Here is a 20085-nt window from a genome sequence, read left to right on the forward strand (position 1 = left end):
AAGGGCACCTACAAATGAGGGAAAAAGACAACCCTTTAGAAAATGGGCCAAGGGTATGAGCAGACAACGTCGTGGAAGCAGCATGAAGGGCAGCTCACCATGGGAGGCACGTGGGGCCGCAGCCGGGTGTGAGTGCAGGAGGAGATGGTGCGGGCCGCAGAGGGCGGAGCTCGCGGCACTGCCCTGGGGGAGCAGCCCTGGGCCCTGCGGTGTGTCCTAGAGGATGAAATGCTGCCAGGTGATGCCCGCAGTGGTGTCTCACGCAGCCCTCACCGTAGCAGTGCTGGACATGTGTAAGCACACGCACGCGTGTGGAAGTGGTGGCGTTCTGAGTATTGGTTCTCTCTGGAGAGAAGGATGAGATACTACATATATGTATCTAAAGTAAATGGGGAAAGATGTTTGGATTTGCTAAACCTGGGTGGTAGGTAAATGGACGTTCATGATATTTTTCTTAATCTTCCGTATATTTGAAATATTTCATAATATTTACAAAAACAAGGAGACAGTGATCCTGATGCAGCCTCACCTGCTAGTGTCTCCATTTTATTGTCGTTGTGTTTTGGGTTGTGCCTTCCTGGTAAGTCACCTACCGCCCAGGAGATGGGGCTTGGGCTCAGTCGGGAGGCTTCGTCTCGCTCCCCTGCCGTGGCTTCTCCAAGTGCCCACACGTGGCCCCCGAGGAGCAGCTGGAGAGTGATGAGACCCCGCCCCAGCGGTGCTGTTGAGGGCCCTTTTCGCAAAACGTCCCCAAATCCCCATTGCCAAGTTGGACTGAACTGGCCAGACTGGACAAGCCAGGTCGGGCCACACGAATCAGCAAATGTAGTCCGTGCCTGGGGCGTCCACTTAACTTCTGTTCCCGAGTCCTTACTCCCAGGAGCAGAGGAAAGCCATTCTCTGAGGAGCCCCGAGGTGGCCCAGGGCATGTCAGCCGGCCAAGCCTGGGAGCGGTCCCCGAGCCTCGGGGGAGTCTTCTGCCCCCTGCCCTGGCAGGCCTTCACCTTTCTGCTTTGCACTCTAAGCGGACTGGCCATAGTAAATAAGAGTGCGCATTTCATAGAGGTTTCCGGGATTGACGGAGTGCAGGTTCTTTGTGGTCAGCCCACACAGGATGCAGTGGCACGGTTGGCCGGATTCTTTGCCCTCCTGGGCACGGCCCTTGGGGAAACCCTGCGGGAGATTCCCTCTGGGGGCCTTTTACCATGGTGGGGATTTCAGAAGCGAAGCGCCAGAAGGCCGACCTTGAAGGCTGACCTTGAGAGCGTCCTTGAGGCATCGCTGGCTTTGCTGTGCCTGTGAGCACCGGTGGTACTCCCGCCCCTCGAGCAGGAGCTGACTCTGCGGGGCAGCGGGAAGGCGGCTCCCACCTCGACTTCTTGGCTGTCCGTGGTGATGGTGATGTGTCCTGAGCCTTCACTGTTTCACTGAGTTACCACAAATCTAGGGCTTTTCATCTTCCTGTGAAAGCGTCCTTTCAAAGAAACTCATACTCAGGAGTTAGTGGTGGGGATACAATTTCTTTCTGGAGCAGCGGTCCTGCAAAGCTGGGAAGACACATCTGTGATGGACTCAGATATCTGTCTGTCCACTGCGGAGGGAAGTGCTCTCCCAGCTGGCTTTTCTCCACTCTGCCCCTGACAGAGAATATATTTTTGTATCCCGTGTTTGCCTAACTTGAGAGTCAAAGCTCACTTTTCAACCGTGGCTTTTCTAACCAAACCGCACATCTGCAGAGCCCACGGTGGGGGGCAGGCGCCCATCGTGGGGGTGGTGGCCCTGGGACTCCAGGGGACCCGACCTCCAGGGCTTGTTGGGGACGCCACCCGGGGCTTACGGACCCTCAGCCAGGGTGACCCGGGCCCCTGGCTTGGTGCTGCCTCTGGAGAAGGGGTGTTTCAAAGGAGTTTTGTGTCCATTCTTTTTCAGATTCTTTTTCCATGTAGGTCATTACAGAGCATTGAGTAGAGTTCCCTGTGCTGTACAGAAGGTCAAAGGGTTTTTGTCATCTGAATAGGATGGATATAGTGATTATGGTGTTGCTTTGTACCTGAAACGTGTCCACGTTGGCGAAGTTCTGAGGGGTGCTTGTGAGGACCCGGAGTTTCAGTTGGTGGACGCCCTCCAAGCAGCGGGGTTAGAACGGGGCCTGGAACGTTCCAGCTTCTTGTCCCTGTCCTCCCACCCACGGGACCCCCCTCCAGGCCTTTTGCACACTTGGCTGCGAGGATCCCGAAGGGCTCGTGTGGGGTGACCTCTCCTGACTGTCATGTGTGAGGGGCCCTGGCTGTGTATCTCGCTGCCAGAACCCATGGCCCGGGGTCAGAACCCGCTGCCCCAGGAGTCCACCTCGGGCCTGAGGAGTGGAATGTGGAGCTTGACCTGGAGCTGCAGGCCCGGCGACAGTCTGGGTGAAGTAAGTGTCACAGCCGCAGCTGAGGGACTTACCACCGTGGAGAGCAGAGCGCGTTCCACCCTCTTCCCGCAAGGGTTCTGTAGAAAGACGGAGAAACTGTGCTCTGGGGACCCGGGGGCCGTTCAGCTCTCCCCCTTGCTGCCTTCCTCCCCCACCTCACCATTGCGTTCCCTTCTCAGGTCCACTGCTTGTCCTCCTGGGGGAGCTGTTTCTCACTCCCCAGTTCAGGGGACTGGAATATGATTGTAGTAGCATCAATATTAGTTGATAAAAGTTGAATGTATCCAAGAAATGAGCCTGTTGGAGTTTCTCACTGAAGTCAGATTTAGCCCGGCTGACAGCTGATGGGTGTGGACCTGGCCACCTCTGACCCTATGGACTTTGGTCCCCAGCCAGCAAGAAGGGGTGGTTCATCCTCTTGATTGGGAGTTTGTCATCAGGCAAAGGGTCCCCTCCCCAGGGCGAGGAGTGGACCTGGTGACACTGTCCTCCTCCCTCTTTGCAGCCTCTGGATGTGAAATTCCAAACCTGGAGTCTTACTTGGTCGGCTTCCCAAGACTGGTATTTCCTGTTTCCTAATGTGCAAGTTTGCAGGTTGCATAGCTCTTCGGAGCTATCACTGGCTAAAGGCCATTTTTCCTCACCAACTTTTGATCACCTTTCCGGATTGTAATGCGTGGGTTCTCATCTTTGGCCCTGGGTAGCTGTGTTTATCAGCACTGGAGGAAATGGAGGCAGCAGAGTCAGATGGCTCGCAAGGGCCTGCTGGCCTGGACGCTGTGGCTGAGAGCCGGCAGCCGTGTTTGGTTTGACTCACATGGTATTTTTAAAATCAGTCAACTTCCGTTAAGCAAAAAAAAATTTTCTGTCCTAATGTGAGAAAGCGAAAGATCTCTCAACACGGTGCCCGCATGTCTACAGTAATCAGCTGTGGCTGGGCGTCACCTGGCCCTAATGTAGTGGGGCAGTTTGCCACAGTCCTCACTACTCCCAATTGTCTCACACCTGGCCGGTGCTTGTGCTCATGTGCATCTTTGACCCCTGCCGTGAGGAACATCGTGAACTGGGAGCATGGCATCTGAGTCTCCTGGGTGTTATGTGCCCTGATTATAGAGCTCCTCGCTGCTGTCTCTCCATGGCTTCGTATGTCCCGGCACTAATGGAATATCTTACGTAAGAGTTGCTCACTTCTGAAGGGGGCGGGGAGAATGGGTGACATCGGAGATGGCCTGAGTTTGTTTCTTCCTTCACTTTATCAGTCTGAAGAATTAGTGAAACCGTAAGTCAGGTGTTAGGGGTGGGGTTGGTGCTTGTTGAATACCTCAGTTTCTACAAAAAATAATTGACATGTATGTATTTGGCAGGTGAAAGGAAAGCAAGCCAGGATGGATATTTACGACACCCAGACCTTGGGGGTTGTGGTCTTTGGTGGATTCATGGTTGTTTCCGCCATCGGCATCTTCCTGGTGTCGACGTTCTCCATGAAGGAGACGTCGTATGAAGAAGCTCTAGCCAACCAGCGCAGGGAGATGGCGAAAACTCACCACCAGAAAGTGGAGAAGAAAAAGAAGGAGAAAACAGTGGAGAAGAAAGGAAAGACCAAGAAAAAGGACGAGAAACCCAACGGGAAGATACCTGACCATGAGCCAGGCCCCAACGTGACCATCCTCCCCAAGGACGCAGTGCGGGCGCCTGCAGTGGCAGTGGCTCCAACCCCCGTCCAGTCCCCCGTGGTCATTCCCCCTGTAGCCACGGTACCAGCCATGCCCCAGGAGAAGCCGGCTTCTTCCCCTAAGGACAAAAAGAAGAAGGAGAAAAAAGTGGCAAAGGTGGAACCAGCAGTCAGTTCTGTAGTAAATTCCATCCAGGTTCTTGCCTCAAAGGCTGCCATTTTGGAAGCCGCTCCCAAGGAGGTCCCTATGGTGGTTGTGTCCCCAGTGGGTGCCAAGGGCAGTGCCTCTGCCACCAGTGCTATGCAGGGCAAGAAGGCAGAGGGGGCCCAGAACCAGGGCAAGAAGGGAGAGGGGGCCCCCAACCAGGGCAGGAAGGCAGAGGGGGCCCAGAACCAGGGCAAGAAGGGAGAGGGGACCCAGAACCAGGGCAAGAAGACAGAGGGGGCCCCCACCCAGGGCAAGAAGACAGAGGGGGCCCCCAACCAGGGCAAGAAGACAGAGGGGGCCCCCAACCAGGGCAAGAAGACAGAGGGGGCCCCCAACCAGGGCAAGAAGATAGAGGGGGCCCCCAACCAGGGCAAGAAGACAGAGGGGACCCCCAACCAGGGCAGGAAGACAGAGGGGGCCCAGAACCAGGGCAAGAAGACAGAGGGGGCCCAGAGCCAGGGCAAGAAGACAGAGGGGGCCCAGAACCAGGGCAAGAAGGGAGAGGGGGCCCCCAACCAGGGCAAGAAGGGAGAGGGGGCCCCCAACCAGGGCAAGAAGACAGAGGAGGCCCCCAACCAGGGCAGGAAGGCAGAGGGGGCCCAGAACCAGGGCAAGAAGACAGAGGGGGCCCCCAACCAGGGCAGGAAGACAGAGGGGGCCCCCAACCAGGGCAAGAAGGGAGAGGGGGCCCCCAACCAGGGCAAGAAGGGAGAGGGGGCCCCCAACCAGGGCAAGAAGGCAGAGGGGACCCCCAACCAGGGCAAGAAGACAGAGGGGGCCCCCAACCAGGGCAAGAAGGCAGAGGGAGCCCCCAACCAAGGCAAGAAGACAGAGGGGACCCAGAACCAGGGCAAGAAGACAGAGGGGACCCCCAACCAGGGCAAGAAGGCAGAGGGGGCCCCCAACCAGGGCAAGAAGACAGAGGGGGCCCAGAACCAGGGCAAGAAGACAGAGGGGGCCCCCAACCAGGGCAAGAAGACAGAGGGGGCCCCCAACCAGGGCAAGAAGACAGAGGGGCCCCAGAACCAGGGCAAGAAGGGAGAGGGGCCCCAGAACCAGGGCAAGAAGACAGAGGGGGCCCCCAACCAGGGCAAGAAGACAGAGGGGCCCCAGAACCAGGGCAAGAAGGGAGAGGGGGCCCAGAACCAGGGGAAGAAGGCAGAGGGAACCCCCAACCAGGGCAGGAAAGCGGAGGGGGGCCAGAATCAGGGCAAAAAGGCAGATTCGGTTGCTAATCAGGGCACAAAGGCGGAGGGTGTTGCAAACCAGGGGAAAAAAGCAGAAGGGGGGGCCCCCAATCAAGGCAAAAAGGCAGAGGGAACCTTGAACCAGGGCAGAAAGTCAGAAGGGTCCCCCAACCAGGGCAAAAAGGTGGATGCATCTGCCAACCAGGATAAAAAGGCAGAGTCAGCTCCTATGCAGGGCAAAAATGCAGATATGGTCCAGAGCCAGGAGGCACAAAAGCAAGAAGCTCCTGTGAAGAAGAAGTCTGGGTCTAAGAAGAAAGGTGAGCCTGGTGAGTAGCTTTGATTTCTTTATGACTTTGGAGGGAAAAGCAGTCTTTAAGTGGCTTATGGATTCCCTTTGGGGAAGCCATCTGTATCAGTCAGCTATCGCCACATGGCTGCATAACAAACATCCCAGAATTCAGGGTCTCACAGTGTCAGTCGTTTATTCCTGCTCATGTTTCTGTTGACTTGGCTGGAGGTTGACTGGTTGGGGTTATCTCGGCTGGTGGCTCTGCTTCATGCTGCAGTTTAACTGGTTCAGCTCCTGCTGCAGGTTGAACATAGGTCTCTTCTATGTGTTACTTCTGGGGCCCTGGCCGAGGCATCAGTGACTCTCGAGGGCAGAGGCCCTCCCATGGTTTTGGCAGAGCTGTGAAAGGGCACTGCTCAAACCAGCATCCTGTTGGCTAGAGCAGGCCATGAGACTGAGCCTGAGTCAAGGGGCAGGAAGTCTACTGTCCCCAGTGGGAGGGACTGCGGAGTGACCTGGGAAAAGGTGTGAGTTGAGGAGGGGTGAGGAATTAGGAGCAGTGACTCCATCCACCACCCAGTCTAGGACAGTTCCGTGTCTTGCAGTCTTTCTCAAACGTCTGGCTGCATTCTGTCAGCCTGTTCTGCGTTCTTACCTCACCTGGTGCTTTAGCATAGCTTTGTTCTTTTCTAGATGTTTGTTGCATGAGTAGCAGTAGGATGACGTTTCTGAGAAACAATGGCATCCACACCCCTGCCTCCCAGTTTTCCCTCTTCGCTACCCCCCACCCCCGTTATGTAATGGAGCATTAATAGCACATTAAAATAGACATTATGTATCAGATACATATATTAGATAATGTAGAACATGAATGTCTGTTATCTTTTTAGTATGGATTACTGTAGAAATTGGGCCCGCGAGTTCCTGTTTCATATTCATCACTCACTTGATACAGTAGTCTGATGTTTTCTTCCTCCCTCCCTCCCTTTCTCTCTCTCTCTCTTCTTCTCTTTCTCTCTAGATTTCTTTCTTTCTTAGATTAGCCATTAGTTGATTTGGAAAATTAATTGCATTTGTCTTGGTGAGGTACATTAGGGGCTTTGAAATGTTTGGACCTGTGCCAGGTAGGCAGGGCCCTACGTTTTTTCCCTCTGTGAAGTTGTATCTGCTTTGCTGTTTCCTCCGCCCCAACTTCTGGGGGGACATTTACTCAGGCAACACTCGTCCCATGTGAGGGTCAGGGACTGGCCCACCTTGCCCCACAGGCCATGTCAGCCTCTCAGGCCCTTTGAAAACCCAGGCGCTCAGCCTCAACCCTGACTCCGTGGCGGAGGGAGAGCACGCTGCCCTCTCTTCACGGTGATGCTCCACTTGACCCTGGGAGGAGGGCATTCGAGGCAGAAGACGGGGATGCAGGTGAGAGCTGCCTGTTCTCTGGCTTCTCGCGCATCAGGTGTGTTCAGACTAGAGCTTCCTGTGGTCATCGTTACTGTGTAGGGCTTTGGCCATTGAAGTAAGGTATGAAACAGAAACATGATAATATTAGAAAGGAAGGCAAAATTGTCCTAATTTGCAGGTAATAAAGAACCTTGTTGGGAGGAAGACCTAACTTAACGACCTGTGTGAACCCACAGAGCAGCTCGCCTGAGGTGGTATAAGAGGAAATTTGAACAGAAAAAATACCATGATTCAGGATAAGAAAGATTAAATATTGCAGATAAAATGATAGTCACTCCCAAGTTAACTTAGTAGTTTATTATTCTTCCTGCCAAAATTTCAGTGGGCTTAAAAGTCCCCCCTGGAGGGAAGAATAAGTAAGAATACTGAATAGCCTTTTAAGTGGCTATTGGAAGGCCGGTTCTGTCTGATGTGTGAACACAGTCCCAAACTATTGTAATTACAGTAGGGTGCTGGAGTGAGGCCAGCAGGTCAGGGAAGAGAGTGGTCCTAACTAGACTGTATCTCACCTGCGCTTCAGGGCGGGGAGGGGACAGGTCAAGGCAGTAATCCTAGGCAGGACGTTTAAGGTTTGGAAGGGTCTGCTTAGTCCCTGTGAAAATGTCAGGTGTGTATCATATTGGAGTTAACGTAAAAAGAAATCAAACCCTAGAAAATAGGAAAGATGGCCGAAATTAGTACTGATCAACTCGTGGCAGGAGGCCGTGACTCCGAGGTTGCAGGGAGAAAATCACAAAGGGTGGGGCGCTGGGCCACACGGCCAGCCACGTAGCACACGGACAGGCCGCAGAGAGAGCGCAGCCACACCGGTGGCCTGCGGGTGATGTGACACTTGAGCGGTGAATTGCTTGTCTTCAACTCTGAAGAGTTGGAAATGTGGGGGATGTGCTTGCGGTTTTTCATTTTCCTGGACGTGCCCCGTGTGCTTTCCCCCATTTTCCCACGGTTGGTGGACCCTCGAAGTGGATGCAGGCCCCTGTCCGCCGCTGCCCTCCCACCCCACCCCCACCGTCTCCGTGGAGATCCCCCCAGGGCAGGGCTTCTCAGGCTTTGACGTGCAGGGTCTTGTTAAGATAAAGACTCAGTGGTTCCCAGTGAGGCCCGGGGTGCTGCATGTCTAAGCGGCTCCCCGGAGATGCCGGTGCTGTTGCAGTGATGGTCAGGGCCCCGAGTCTCCTGAGGGTGGGGGCAGGAAAGGGAGGTGGGCTCTTTCTGTAAGGGCTTGGCTTCGAGCAGCAGCTGCGCCTGTGAAGGACCGCTTCCCAAGGGCAGAGTGAACCTGTCGCTCTGACTGCCCCGCATTCCCCGCTGAGCCATGTCCGCCACAGCCATGGTGGTTGAGGGTGCGAGGACGGGTGTGGACGGGTGGCTCGGCCTTTCCCGTGGCTCATGGAACCGGCCCCCACTGCCCTTGCAGTCACAGCTTGTTTGTGGAGCTTGGGGTCCCGTTCATCTGACTCACATCGAGCTTTTGGCCCCTGTGGCCGCACTGCCCAGTGAGAAGCAGGCCGCGTTCCCTTCACTTAGTTACACCTCGTGTTCCGTGCTCCTCCCTTGACCCCTGGCTGCCTGCCCTTGACCTCCTTGCCTGCCAGCCAGGACTCAGTCGGTTTGGGGGCTGCACACTCCATTTCTTCAGGGCCACGGGTATACCCTCGAGGGAACTGTGGACAGATCCCCACTGGCTGGCTGGCCCTGGGCATCCAGAAACTCAGGGGCCTGGAGGTGTGAATGCCTTGGGGGGTGAGGTGTCCTGATGACCATGCCGCGGGGATGAGGGAGATGGCTGGGGGGGGTCTGTGTCGCTGGTGCGGAGCAGGCCGGGGAGGGAGCTTGGGGGAGGGGACCCGGGCTCGGGCAGGGGAGGGTCCAGGGCCACGAGGTTTAACCGTTGGCACCAGAGAGCTAGGTTCTGGGGCTGCGCTGACCAGTACGGGAGCTGCTGGTCACGTGGGGCCAGTTAACATTCAAATCAATCAAAAGGTCAGAGTGAAAACCGCACTCAAGGTCTCAGTAGTTCCACAGGGCCAGTGGCTACCTGTTTGGACAGTGCAGATGAAGACCATCTCCATCAGCACAGAAGGTTCTACTGGACAAAGCTTTTCTAAACAAGAGCCATCGGGAATGAGGGGGCCTCTTGGGTCACCTTGCAGGAGGCCCCGTGAAAATGGACTTGTCTTTGCAGCCCTGTGGTGGCATCAGGAGTTCCTCCGTCTTTGTTCTGTCTGTGTCCTGAGTGGGGTGGGAGTGAGCTCCCCGTCGCCCCGCATCACGGAAACCGTGAGAGAGCTCCCAGAGCCTGTGGCTAGCCCACACACGTGGCATGTCAGCAGCAAGAGCAGCCCTGGAGCTGGGGTGGCTCCCACAGTTGTCCTGACACCCGGTTGTCCCAGCAGGGCCTCCGCTGACAGGAGCCCCAGAGGAGAGCGGGCACAGGACACGCTTCCGCAGGCCCGAGTTGGAGCTATTCCGGAACTTCTGATCTGATCTTCCTACAGGAGCAAATTGAGGCTGTGTGACAGGTCTGACCAGACTTGACATGGACACCCACCTTCCTAATCCTTTCTTAAATTTATTGTGTAAATGCGTGCTTCCAGCAAACAAAATTCATACAGTATGGAAGCGTGGAAGGTAAGAATTGAGAGTCTTCCTCTCCACTCCATCGCAGCCACCGCCGACCTCCCGGGGGGCCCCCGGCGATGCCCCGCTCATCACACGGCACACGCAGCGGGCCTGCGTTGCAGAGACGGACTTGCCTCCTTTATTCCTCAGTACACCCTGGGGCTGCCGCTTTCAGCTGCATTGTAGCCCACGGCGTGACCATAACGTCATTTACTTAAATGCCACGAAGCAGTGTGCCATTCTTTTGCTGCTGAAATTAATGCTACAGTGGCGTACATGTATCACTGGGTGAGTATCTCTATAACGTAAATTCCTAGATAGGTAACTGCTAAGTCCAAAGGCGGGTGCTTTTTTAATTTAGGAAGACAAGCTCTATCTGCCTTACCCTCTGGAGGCCTGGTGCAGCGGACGGTTCCCGCGGTGATGGGCCCACGTGAGCACCCCCCCAACCTGACCTCGGTGCTCACGTGGCCCCGTGGAGATGGGGGCGATTTCAGGGCCGTCAGGAGCCCAGGTATGGACTACGAGAAAACACTTGGTTTTGAAACAGAAGCACGGATTCTTTTCCCAGTGTCTGGAGAAGAGGGGATTCACGGAATCATAACGAAGTGGAAACTTCCAGAACGGAAGCTTCCGAGTCGGCTGCACCGTCCAGGCCTCTGCTGGTTTGTTCTCCGAGGGCCACCGCGGCGAGTATTCATGTTCATAAGGAAAGCACGCTTCTTGCCCAGGAAGCAAGCGGACATGGGGGTGGTTTGGGACCTTCTCGGCAGGGCCGTTCCTCAGCTCCTGGAAGGGAGTCCACGCAAACACAGTGCGGGCCAGGCCTGGGGAACTGGATGCCCAGACTTGGGCCGGACAGGAGGCACCTTCTGGAAACTGAGTTGGGCCCAAGCCCTGGGACTCATGCTGCCACGGGGGCTTGGTTTGCGGGCATCACTGCCGAGCAAGGCTGAGGCCGGGGGGCCCTCCTCTTGGACTCTGTGCCCAGCATCATGCCAGACCCTGGCCCTTAACACGGACGCGTGCCATCTACCAGGGGCCAGAGGCCATCACGTCAGGGCCCAGCCAGCCTCCAGGAGGTGGAGGTACCTACCCTCAGACCGGCCCGCACGATCCCACGACGGCTGAGTCCGATGCGCTCACAGGTCCACGGGGCAGAAGAGCCATCTTTGCGGGGAGGACTGTAGGTGAATTTTATTTTCTTCCCTTCACCCTTCTGCATTTTCCAGTTTTTCTGTCACACGTATTCTTGTTAATGGAAGAGAAACCAAAACTCCATTCTTTGTCTGTGAGTTGGAGAAACAGGCCCTCCTCGTACCAAAGTGGAGGTCCCACCCCTTCGGGCGCCAGGAGGGAGCCCAGCCCTGACCTCAGGGCCCTGACCTCAGGGCCCTGAGCATCCTCTGAGCCGCAGAGAGAACTGCTCCTTCGGGGGCGCAGGTTGAGGAAGGGAAGTGGCCAGTGCTTCTTGGGCTGCCCAGCCCCTGGGCACCCAGCAGATGGTGGTGACTGAGGTCAGGTGAGAGAGAAAGGTAGTTCCTGCACCCGGGACCTGGCGGCATCCTAGGGGTGTCAGCTCCGTGCTGTGAGAGGCCTCCTGCCGCTGCTGGACCCCGGGAGATGCAGGAATAGGGTCGTGTCCTGTAATGTAACAGGACAGGGGCCAGACCCACCAGGAGACCTTCAGTCGGGGTGTCTGTGGCCCACAGGGCCTCATCTTGAGCCGTGTGACTGGACAGTAGCTGTACCCCTGCCTCCTGCTGTCCCCACCCCCCGCGGGCTGCTGTGCCTGAGGCCGGGGTCCCGGGGAACCGGCCCCACTGTGCTCCAGCCTGGTGTGTGGGGAGGGGCTCTTTCTGTGCATTTATCCCCCAACTTCCTTTAAGGTGGGTTTGTATTTTTACCTGTTTTAGGACAGCAGAAACCAAAGCTCAGCTCTGTTTCAGGACTTCCCAGAAGGGAGAGTTGGGACCCCGGGCCTGGGTCTCCGCCTGCCCCCGCCCAGGCTCAACCACCAGCAGCTGCCCCTCCTGCACGGGCCGAGGCACAGAGGTGGGGTGTGGAGATTACGTTTGAGCCTCTCTTTTGAACTTAACTCAGTTTCTCGGGGTCTGAAGCTCTGAAGAAAACTGCAGAGCTCCTGAGATTTTTTTCACTTTCTGTGTAAGTTCTTCAAACTCAACTTTTCCCTTTCTTCTTTTTGAAAGAACAAAACATCCCCTGGGGAAGCGAGTCTGGTGTCACGTCTCAGAGAACCTGCTGGAAGATGTTCTTCCAGGGCTCTCCGTTCACTCCTCTTAAACGGGGTGGCACTGTGGCTCCCGTCACTGCCAGGGCAGGAGGCTGAGGTTGTACGTCCCCCGTCCTTCCTGCAGGCGGTAGGTCAGACCTCCTGGTCCCCTCAGGCCCGAGGAAGGAGCTTGTGCAAAGGCCCTCCAGGGGTTGTATTTCTTTAAGAAATACTGTGATGTGTTTTAGTTCTTTTTTCAGATTTAAAATTGATTTTGTTAAAATTTGGGGGGAAAAGCAAAAGTATAAAGAGAAAAATACAGTCATTCAATTTATAGGATTTTTAAAAAACTCCATTAGATGTCATTATGTGTCCAATCTCCCAGCTTGTCAAGAGATTACTTTTTTCTCCAGCCAAATGAAAAGGCCTGATTCAAAGGCCCCAGGTAGGGTTGCTCTTGACATTATTTGTCCTTTGCTCCAGTGCACTTAAAACGCCATTGCCAGGGTCCAGTGCAGCCGCTGGTCTGAGGCCTGCACCCTGTTGGGAGCCGGAAGCCCTGGGCAGTGCTGGGCTTCAGCCTGAGCCGGGCTTGGGGTCGGCCGCGTGTGTGCTGCCCTGGACCGCCGTGGTGCAGACCAGCAGCTGTGAGGGCGGCAGGAGCTGCAGCTCCAGCTCTTGACACACTTGGTGGATCTTCCGTCGCGGGCCTCGAAGGGTCGCTTTCCCGAAGACTCAGGAGGACCCTACACGGCCACTGTCCGTGAACGTGCAGCTGGGGGTGTGGCCCAGGTTCCTTGTTTCTGGACACGGTGGCCGCCCTCTGGACTTGGGGTCAGCAGGAGTCGGGGGCTTGGCTCTGTTTCTGAATCTGACGATTGCTTGGGAAGTGCTGGGCTTCCAGGAGGCGCAGGGGCCCTTCCTGGGGCCCTGGCCTTTGACCTGAGTTTGGCTCAGGTGATTGGGGAATGTCCTGGGGGGCTTCCCGAGGCTGGGGTCTGGCTTCCTGTTGGGGGGAGCGTGCAGGTCCCCCACCCACACTGTTGGGGTGGTGCCCCTGCAGGGTCCCGAGCCAGCAGCTGCCGTTCGGCCTGCACCTGTGTGTGTGAGCGGAGGCGTTCAGAACCGGTTTGGACGCTCCCTGGGATGTGAGCGTCTTTGCCGTTGGAGTTCTCGTCCGGTCTCCAGGACCCCACCCGTGTCTGCTGTCAGAGCCCTAGGTTGTCACCGCCACCCCGCTTCCTGGGTGCTCTCAGCCCCGGCCCTGGGCTCCTCCCTGACCTGCTTCCAGCCTTGGCCCCCAGGTGTCCTCAAGTGCAAACGTTGCTCACTCTGAGGCACTGCCCCTTTGCCCATGAGGTGAAGCCCGGATCCCCGGGACCCATGCCAGTGCCACCTGCCTCTGCTCCACCAGCCTCGGGTTATCCCTGCCACTCCCTCCCCTTCCTGCTCTCCACCTGGTAGTGTTTGGCTGAAGCACCTCCTGCGTTAGAAGCCTCGCCGGCGTTGCTGCCGTGGCTGCTTCCCCAGGTGCCCTGTGGCTCTGCTGCCTGATTCCGTGTCCGGGGTCTCCTCCCCTCTCCCAGCTGGGAGTCCCACAGGCCTTTCCAGGATTTTGCAGACTGTGGGGTACACAGTAGGTGCATACTTCATGTCTGGAGACCATCTGCACAGGGCTTCCAGGCACCTGCAGCAGCAGCTGGAGTGGAGCTGGAGCTCTTGACGCCCGTGCCAGGGCCTGGCAGTAACTCCCTCGATCACAGCTGTGTGCACGCAGTCCCTGCAGCTGTTCTGACGCCCCCTGTCGCTTGGCTGAGCCAGGCACGAGCAGGCAGGGCTTCCAGGGCCCGGACCTGGAGGGGCTGCTGCTGAAACAGCGCCAAGTCCCTGGTGGCTGAGACCCCACTGTCGACGGTGAGAGGGGAGACTCCTCAGCCCTTTTTGCAGGACAGGTCTAATTTTAGGTGATTAAGCCTCCCGGCGTGGTCACGAAAGGGAGCGTAGTTTGGGAGTTTGAGGCACGTTATACAAGCGTTGAGTGCTTCTCCGCTCAGAGCCCAGGGAGGCAGAGGGCCCCTCATTTCCCTAAATGTGCTGCCCGCTTGACCTCGTGTGCAAAGACAGTGGTGCGAGCAGGGGCCGTGGGCCCCAGCGCTCTGTCCACGGGGGCGTGAGCGCCAGCTGCGGGGGCAGAGGAAGGCAGAGTTGCTTCACCCCCTGCCTCCCCACCCAAGTTCCTCACTGGGGCGCTGTCCGCCCAAGGAGGGGTCAGGGTGTGGGGTGCTCCTGGCCCTGTTGATCGGTTCTGCCGTGCTTACCCTGTGCCCAGCACATTGCCGTTGCCCGCATTTGACAGATGAGGAAACAGGCTCAGAGAGGTGAAGTTGCTTGCCCAAGGATGCACAGGTTGGAGGGAGCTGAGCCAAGATTCAAGCGCAGACCACCTGGCTCCAGGGGCCTTGCTCTGACCAGGGTGCCCACAGCCCAAGGGCAGGGATGACCTGCAGATCGGAATTGGCCCGTGGATGTGTTCAGCTCCGTGGTGGTTTTTTTCACTGAGTTAGCTGGCAGCACTGAAGGTCAGGAGATGGCACACAGCAGTCTCGTTTCTAGCTCTCCTCGATGCGTCTGCAGCCCTGCGGGTTCTGGCCTGGACCCCGTGGGAGCTGTCACCTGGAGGGAAAGGACCATGGCCAAGGCCACCCGCTCAGGGGAGGCTGCCCCGTCCCTGCAGGGCACAGCGCTTGGGGTGCTCACTGTGTCCCCAGCCAGGCAGGAGCCCGGGTTACTCCAGAGCAGTGAGACGCTGGCCCTCCCCGGCCGCTGTGCCCTTCTGCTGCCTGGTTCCTCCCCCAGGCCTCCGGCCCGGCCGTACCTGGAATTTCAGACTCACCTACGTGGGCGGAGCCTTGGCTGCTTCTCTCTCACGGGAGTTCACTGCTACGTGGTCCTTGTGAAGCCTGTGGCTTCACAGAATAGACGTTGAGTCTCTGACAAGTTTCTCTTAGGGCCTTAAGATTTCACAACCCCAAGGATTATTTCTAGCCTTCGAGCCTTTGCCAGAGGACACGTTAGTCCTTTGTGTATGGGTCAGCGTGCCCGTCTCGTGGGCCTTGAAACCCAGAAATAAATGCCACTCACGTGAGGCCCAGAGTTCTGGTTCCCAGAACTTTCCTTTCTTTCAGTTTTACTTTCCCCGATTTGGGGTGAATAAATATGGCGCCGTTCTTACCTTAATGAAATAAAGTAAAGTCATATCTCTCTACTCTAAAACTAATGCTGCAGTGTTTGTATGAGGATGGAGAAGGCCGTGGAAGTTTCTGTGGGGGGTGGGCGAGGAGAGTTAAGTTCTGCCGTTACATAGCTTTGGGGTGTTCCACTTGTTACAGGTTTTTGTGACTTTGTTCACTAGGACATCTAATACAATTTAGTATAATTACATGAGAAAGTTTTAACAAACGTGTGTTAGAATGACACTCCCAGAATACTCTCAGGAACGTTCTGTGCACAGGGCCCTCCTGGAGGGAATGCATCTGTGAGACCACTGGGGTAGTGGCCGTGAAGGATGCGGCATTCCATAGGGAAGCGTAGCTGTGTCATCCAGGTCTGTGTCCCCTCCCCCAGGTGGGTGGGGGGCAGTGCAGCAGGGGCCCTGGGGCCTAGGAGGATGGTCACTCTGGGGCCTCTGCAGGGACGGGGCTGCCAGGGCTTCAGCAGGCGGTGCTTTGGGGCCCCAGGGCTGGAAATACACTGTGAGCCACACTGCAAAAGGCAAATGAGAGACACGTGGAATTCATTTTAATATATTTCATTTAACCCAGTTACCCCAAATGCTATCATTTCAATATGCAATCAATATAAAAAAATCATTGCAGGTATTTTACATTCTTTTGTTTTTCCATACCAAGTTTTCACAATCTGGTGTGTGCTCCCCTGGGAGCCACCCCAGTTCCCACCACTAGCCACGTGGCAGGTGCCTGGCAGCCGGCATGGCTGGGGGCAGCGCAGGAGCAGGCATCTCTGGGTCCGCAGAGGAAAACATCTGAGTGGCCAGCTTCAGGGAGGCCATCCTGCCCAGTCTGACTCCGGCCGACCTCCCTCTTCTGAAAAAGCCTGGCAGAAACATCGGTCTGCAGGCCGACGGGGCGGAGCAGGAAGCCCAGAGACCAAACTGCTGACCGTGAGGTTTTCGTCCGAGTGGTTCCTTCTCTTTTGGCTTAGCTGTACTTGAATTTTCTCTAGGGTGCAGAAGTTTACCATTAAAATTATTTTACGTACATATTTCAGTGAAAAGAATGAAGGTTGAAGAGGGCCTCCCCCCACCTCCCAGTTTTCATGACACCCTCAAGCTCCTAGGCCTTTAATGTCAACATGGTTTTGTTTTTTTTGGTTTTTTTTTTTTTGTTTTTTTGCGGTACGCGGGCCTCTCACTGTTGTGGCCTCTCCCGTTGCAGAGCACAGGCTCCGGATGCGCAGGCTCAGCGGCCATGGCTCACGGGCCCAGCCGCTCCGCGGCATGTGGGATCCTCCCGGACCGGGGCACGAACCCGTGTCCCCTGCATCGGCAGGCGGACTCTCCACTACTGCGCCACCAGGGAAGCCCAACATGGTTATTTTTACTCCCGAGCTTCGTGGGGTAGAAAGTTCTAAAGTGAAGGTGCTCGTAGCAACCAGCTCACCACGTGCCACGTCCCCTTTATTAGGGGATCCTGCTAAGTGCTTTGACTTGTAATGACAATATTGTGACTAGGGAGTGAAAATATTGTGACAAGCCAGAGAATTTCGGTTGCCATGGAAACCTTCCCCTCGCTGTCCTCAGTGAGGTGGGCTTGGCTGCAGGTGCCGCTGCAGGCGGCCGCTTGGCTCTGTTTCAGCTCGTTTGGGGCCCTGTCGTTCCACAGCTCGTGGGCAGTTTGGGGAGCTCAGCGCGAGGAGCTGCCAGACGGGGGGCGGGGGTCTCTGTTCACCCTTTCGTGTCTTTGGGGCTGTGTGAGGGGCTGCGTGAGAGTGAAGCTATCGCGGGGGCGTCGGGCGTCCAGGAGTGACAGCTGGCTGTTGGCACATGGCTCTGTGTTCTCCAGCAAGGTCACGCACTAATGGACCAGCGAGCGGGCAGCCCTGTTCTGGACGAACCCAGCCATCCCTGTCCTGAAACCTGCCTTAAGCTTCGTCCAGGGAGGGCTGGAAATAGAGGGTCTGAACCAGGACGTCGGGGAGGCAGCCTCCTGCTCCCCGCCGGTGGGGCTCAGTCTTGGCAGGGGCGTGAGCGTCGCTGGGTGGCGCACGGCCAGAGCTGGCCTAGGCAGTTTGCTGGGAAAAGAAGGAAGGAAAAAAGCACCTATGGGAAAGTATGCCTTGCCCAAGTCTGCTCACTTTGATGATGAAAAAGTAGGGGGACATCTCCAGCCCAGGAATACTCAGCCTTTCTTTCCTGGGGACCTTCCCCGCTGCTGTTTTTGAGCAGGACCTGAGCTGAGTCCAGTTGAGACCCCAGGGTGGGCTCGCTGCACTCGGCCCGCAGACCTTGGGCAGCCAGACAGAGACCTCGGCTCTGACTGGCCTCTGCTGCTCTGGGGTGTGACGGGCTTGGTGGCTGGTGCCCGAGTGTGAGTCCCTGCCCCTTCCCTTCTGTGCAGGGCCCCCGGAGACCGACAGCCCGCTCTGCCTCCCCTACAAGACGCTGGTCTCCACGGTCGGAAGCATGGTGTTCAGCGAGGGCGAGGCCCAGCGGCTCATCGAGATCCTGTCTGAGAAAGCAGGTGTTGTCCAGGACACGTGGCATAAGGTGGGCCCTCCCCCCACCCCAGGGGCCAGTGAGTGGCAGTGGTTTCCTGGTCTTGGGCCCCGGCCTCCCCTGGATGGTGCCCCGCAGGCCGGCCGCACCTGACCTGAAAAGCTGCGCGGAGTGTTCCTGGAACACCTCCACCTGCCTCTCGGCAAAACTCTGTGCCCTTCCCCAGGTCGGGCTGCGTGAATCACCCGCAGATGCTTCTGCTTCAGCTGCAGCCCAGCCACTGCAGCAGGAGGGCTGTTAAGGGCCGGGGCGGGGCGTCGGGGGGGCCAGGAGCTGGGATCCGCTGGTTTGTGGCCGGGGCTCGGGCTCAGGAAGGAGGGTGTTTGTCTCCCTGGTTTCTCTCTGTCTGGTGCTTGTGGCCACGAGCTGCCCCAGGAGGTGCCGCGGGGCACGTTTGTTCCTTAAACAGCTGGAATTGTAGGTAATTTTGCTGGAGGATTTTGTGGCACCTCAGTGGTGAGAGATGTTGGGAGTGTCCTGAGGCCACTGGGTCACCCCCCCCCCCCGCCCCGCCCCAGCCCTTGCTGAGTGGTGACAGGCCCTGCGGTCACAGGAGCTCCTCGCTCAGTGCGCGTTGGGCCGTCTTCTGGGCCTGAAGTGGCCGGAGGTCAAGGTGGCCGCTCCCCTCCAACAAGAGAGGCCTGAACTCAGCTCAGGCCACTGTCCCCAGGTACCCACCCCCCACCCCCACCCCGTGCCCGGGCCTCCAGGCTTCAGCTGGCAGCCTGCAGGCCGCCCCCAGCAGCTGAGGGATGGGCACCAAGCCAGGGACGATGGCCGACGGCCCCCAGCAGGCCGGGAAGAGGCCCTGGCCACCATCGACTGGGGTTAGGGAAGAACCATGCTCCCACAACTACCCCAGGGGTCCAGAGCTTTGGACCCGAGGCCTGGCCGACCGGGCGGCAGAGGCAGGGGCCGCCCCCAGAAGTGTGTGCCGTCAGGCCGCCGCTCTGCTTTTGGGTCGGGGTCTGATGGTCGGGGTGAGTCTCAAACCAGGCGTCTGGCCACCCCATTAACGTGGCTCTGTGGGCATCTCTAGGCCACTCAGAAGGGTGACCCCGTGGCGATTCTGAAACGCCAGCTGGAAGAGAAGGAGAAGCTGCTGGCCACAGAGCAGGAGGACGCGGCCGCCGCCAAGAGCAAACTGAGGGAGCTCAATAAGGTAGGGCCGGCGCCGGGTCGGCCCGGGGGCTGTGGCTGCGTGAGGACCCCTGCACAGCGGGGTCCCTCTCGGGACTGGGAACGCACGGGTTGGAGGGGACAGCCGGCCCTGCGGTTGTGGCCCCGTCTTTTTAGGGTGATGCTCTGAGAGGAGGGTGGGCATGGTGGGTCCCAGGGTCTTTTCTTGAGAATTGGAGCAGAAAGCCGTGGCGAGGGCTTAGCGGGGCTGCTGCCCCTTCTCCGCTATCTGGGGAGCGGTCCCGTGGTGGTTCAGCACGTGACACGTATGTACCCAGTGAACACTGGTCTCGAGGGCCCGTGCTGCCCCGACGGGCTGGGGGCCTCGTTCAGGAGGGGTCGGCACATGGCCGCTCCTTGTGAGGAGGAGGTCCGGGTCCCCTGCAGAAAGCTGGTCCCTCCCGTTTAAGCTGTCCTTCCCAGCATCGCGCCCTGCGTGGCCCTCGCCCTGTCCCTGCTTCCTCCGCGGGACAGCGGGCGCAGGGAGGCGGCTGGGGCCTCGGAACATCCCACACGGCTGGGCGCCTGCGTCGCTCGCTCACGAGGCCTCAGAGTTCGTCCTGAGCGACGGCTGCGGCTCTAGGCCAGACGGGAAGGTTTGTTCAGTGGGGGACGGACGGGCGGCGGGAGCGGAAGACGAGGCTTTGCCGTGGTCGCTCCTGGTCAGGCTCCATCCAGGAGGCGGAAGGGGAAGGCCGGTCTCTGAGGCCTCCCCTAGTGCAGCCTCCTGCCCGGTGGCCTTCGTCCTCTCTCTCGGGAGCGTCCCCCGCGGCCTCGGGTTGCTGGTTGGATGCAGGGCGGCCAGAGCCACTCACCCTGCTCCCAAGAGCCGACTGCGCTTCCCTTTCCGCCCAGCTGCTGGCGCGTCCCAGGCCAGGAGCCTCTGCCCCATGGAAGTGGGCTGTGAGTCCCAGGCCTCCTGCCCCAAGGGCCCGTGGCCAGCAGCGACTGTGGAGTCTGTGGTTCTGGGGGCTGTTCTTCTGTATCCTCTTTTTGGACAACCTGAGAAGATGTGTTGACCCCA

The 20085-nt window shown here is 57.8% G+C and overlaps 1 protein-coding gene across 2 annotated transcripts in view; it reads left to right on the top strand.

The window, feature by feature from the left end:
- Positions 1–20085, top strand: part of RRBP1 (ribosome binding protein 1) — a 58799-nt gene that overhangs the window by 17242 nt on the left and 21472 nt on the right. For both annotated transcript variants that reach the window (XM_060031332.2, XM_060031331.1), the window contains exons 2-4: positions 3781–5812; positions 17725–17873; positions 18922–19044. In XM_060031332.2, coding sequence (XP_059887315.1) covers positions 3802–5812; positions 17725–17873; positions 18922–19044 — 2283 coding nt within the window. In that variant the 5' untranslated portion in view covers positions 3781–3801. The remainder of the gene's footprint in view (positions 1–3780; positions 5813–17724; positions 17874–18921; positions 19045–20085) is intronic.

This window comes from Delphinus delphis, chromosome 15, assembly GCF_949987515.2.
Source record: "Delphinus delphis chromosome 15, mDelDel1.2, whole genome shotgun sequence".
Taxonomy (NCBI): Eukaryota; Metazoa; Chordata; class Mammalia; order Artiodactyla; family Delphinidae; genus Delphinus; species Delphinus delphis.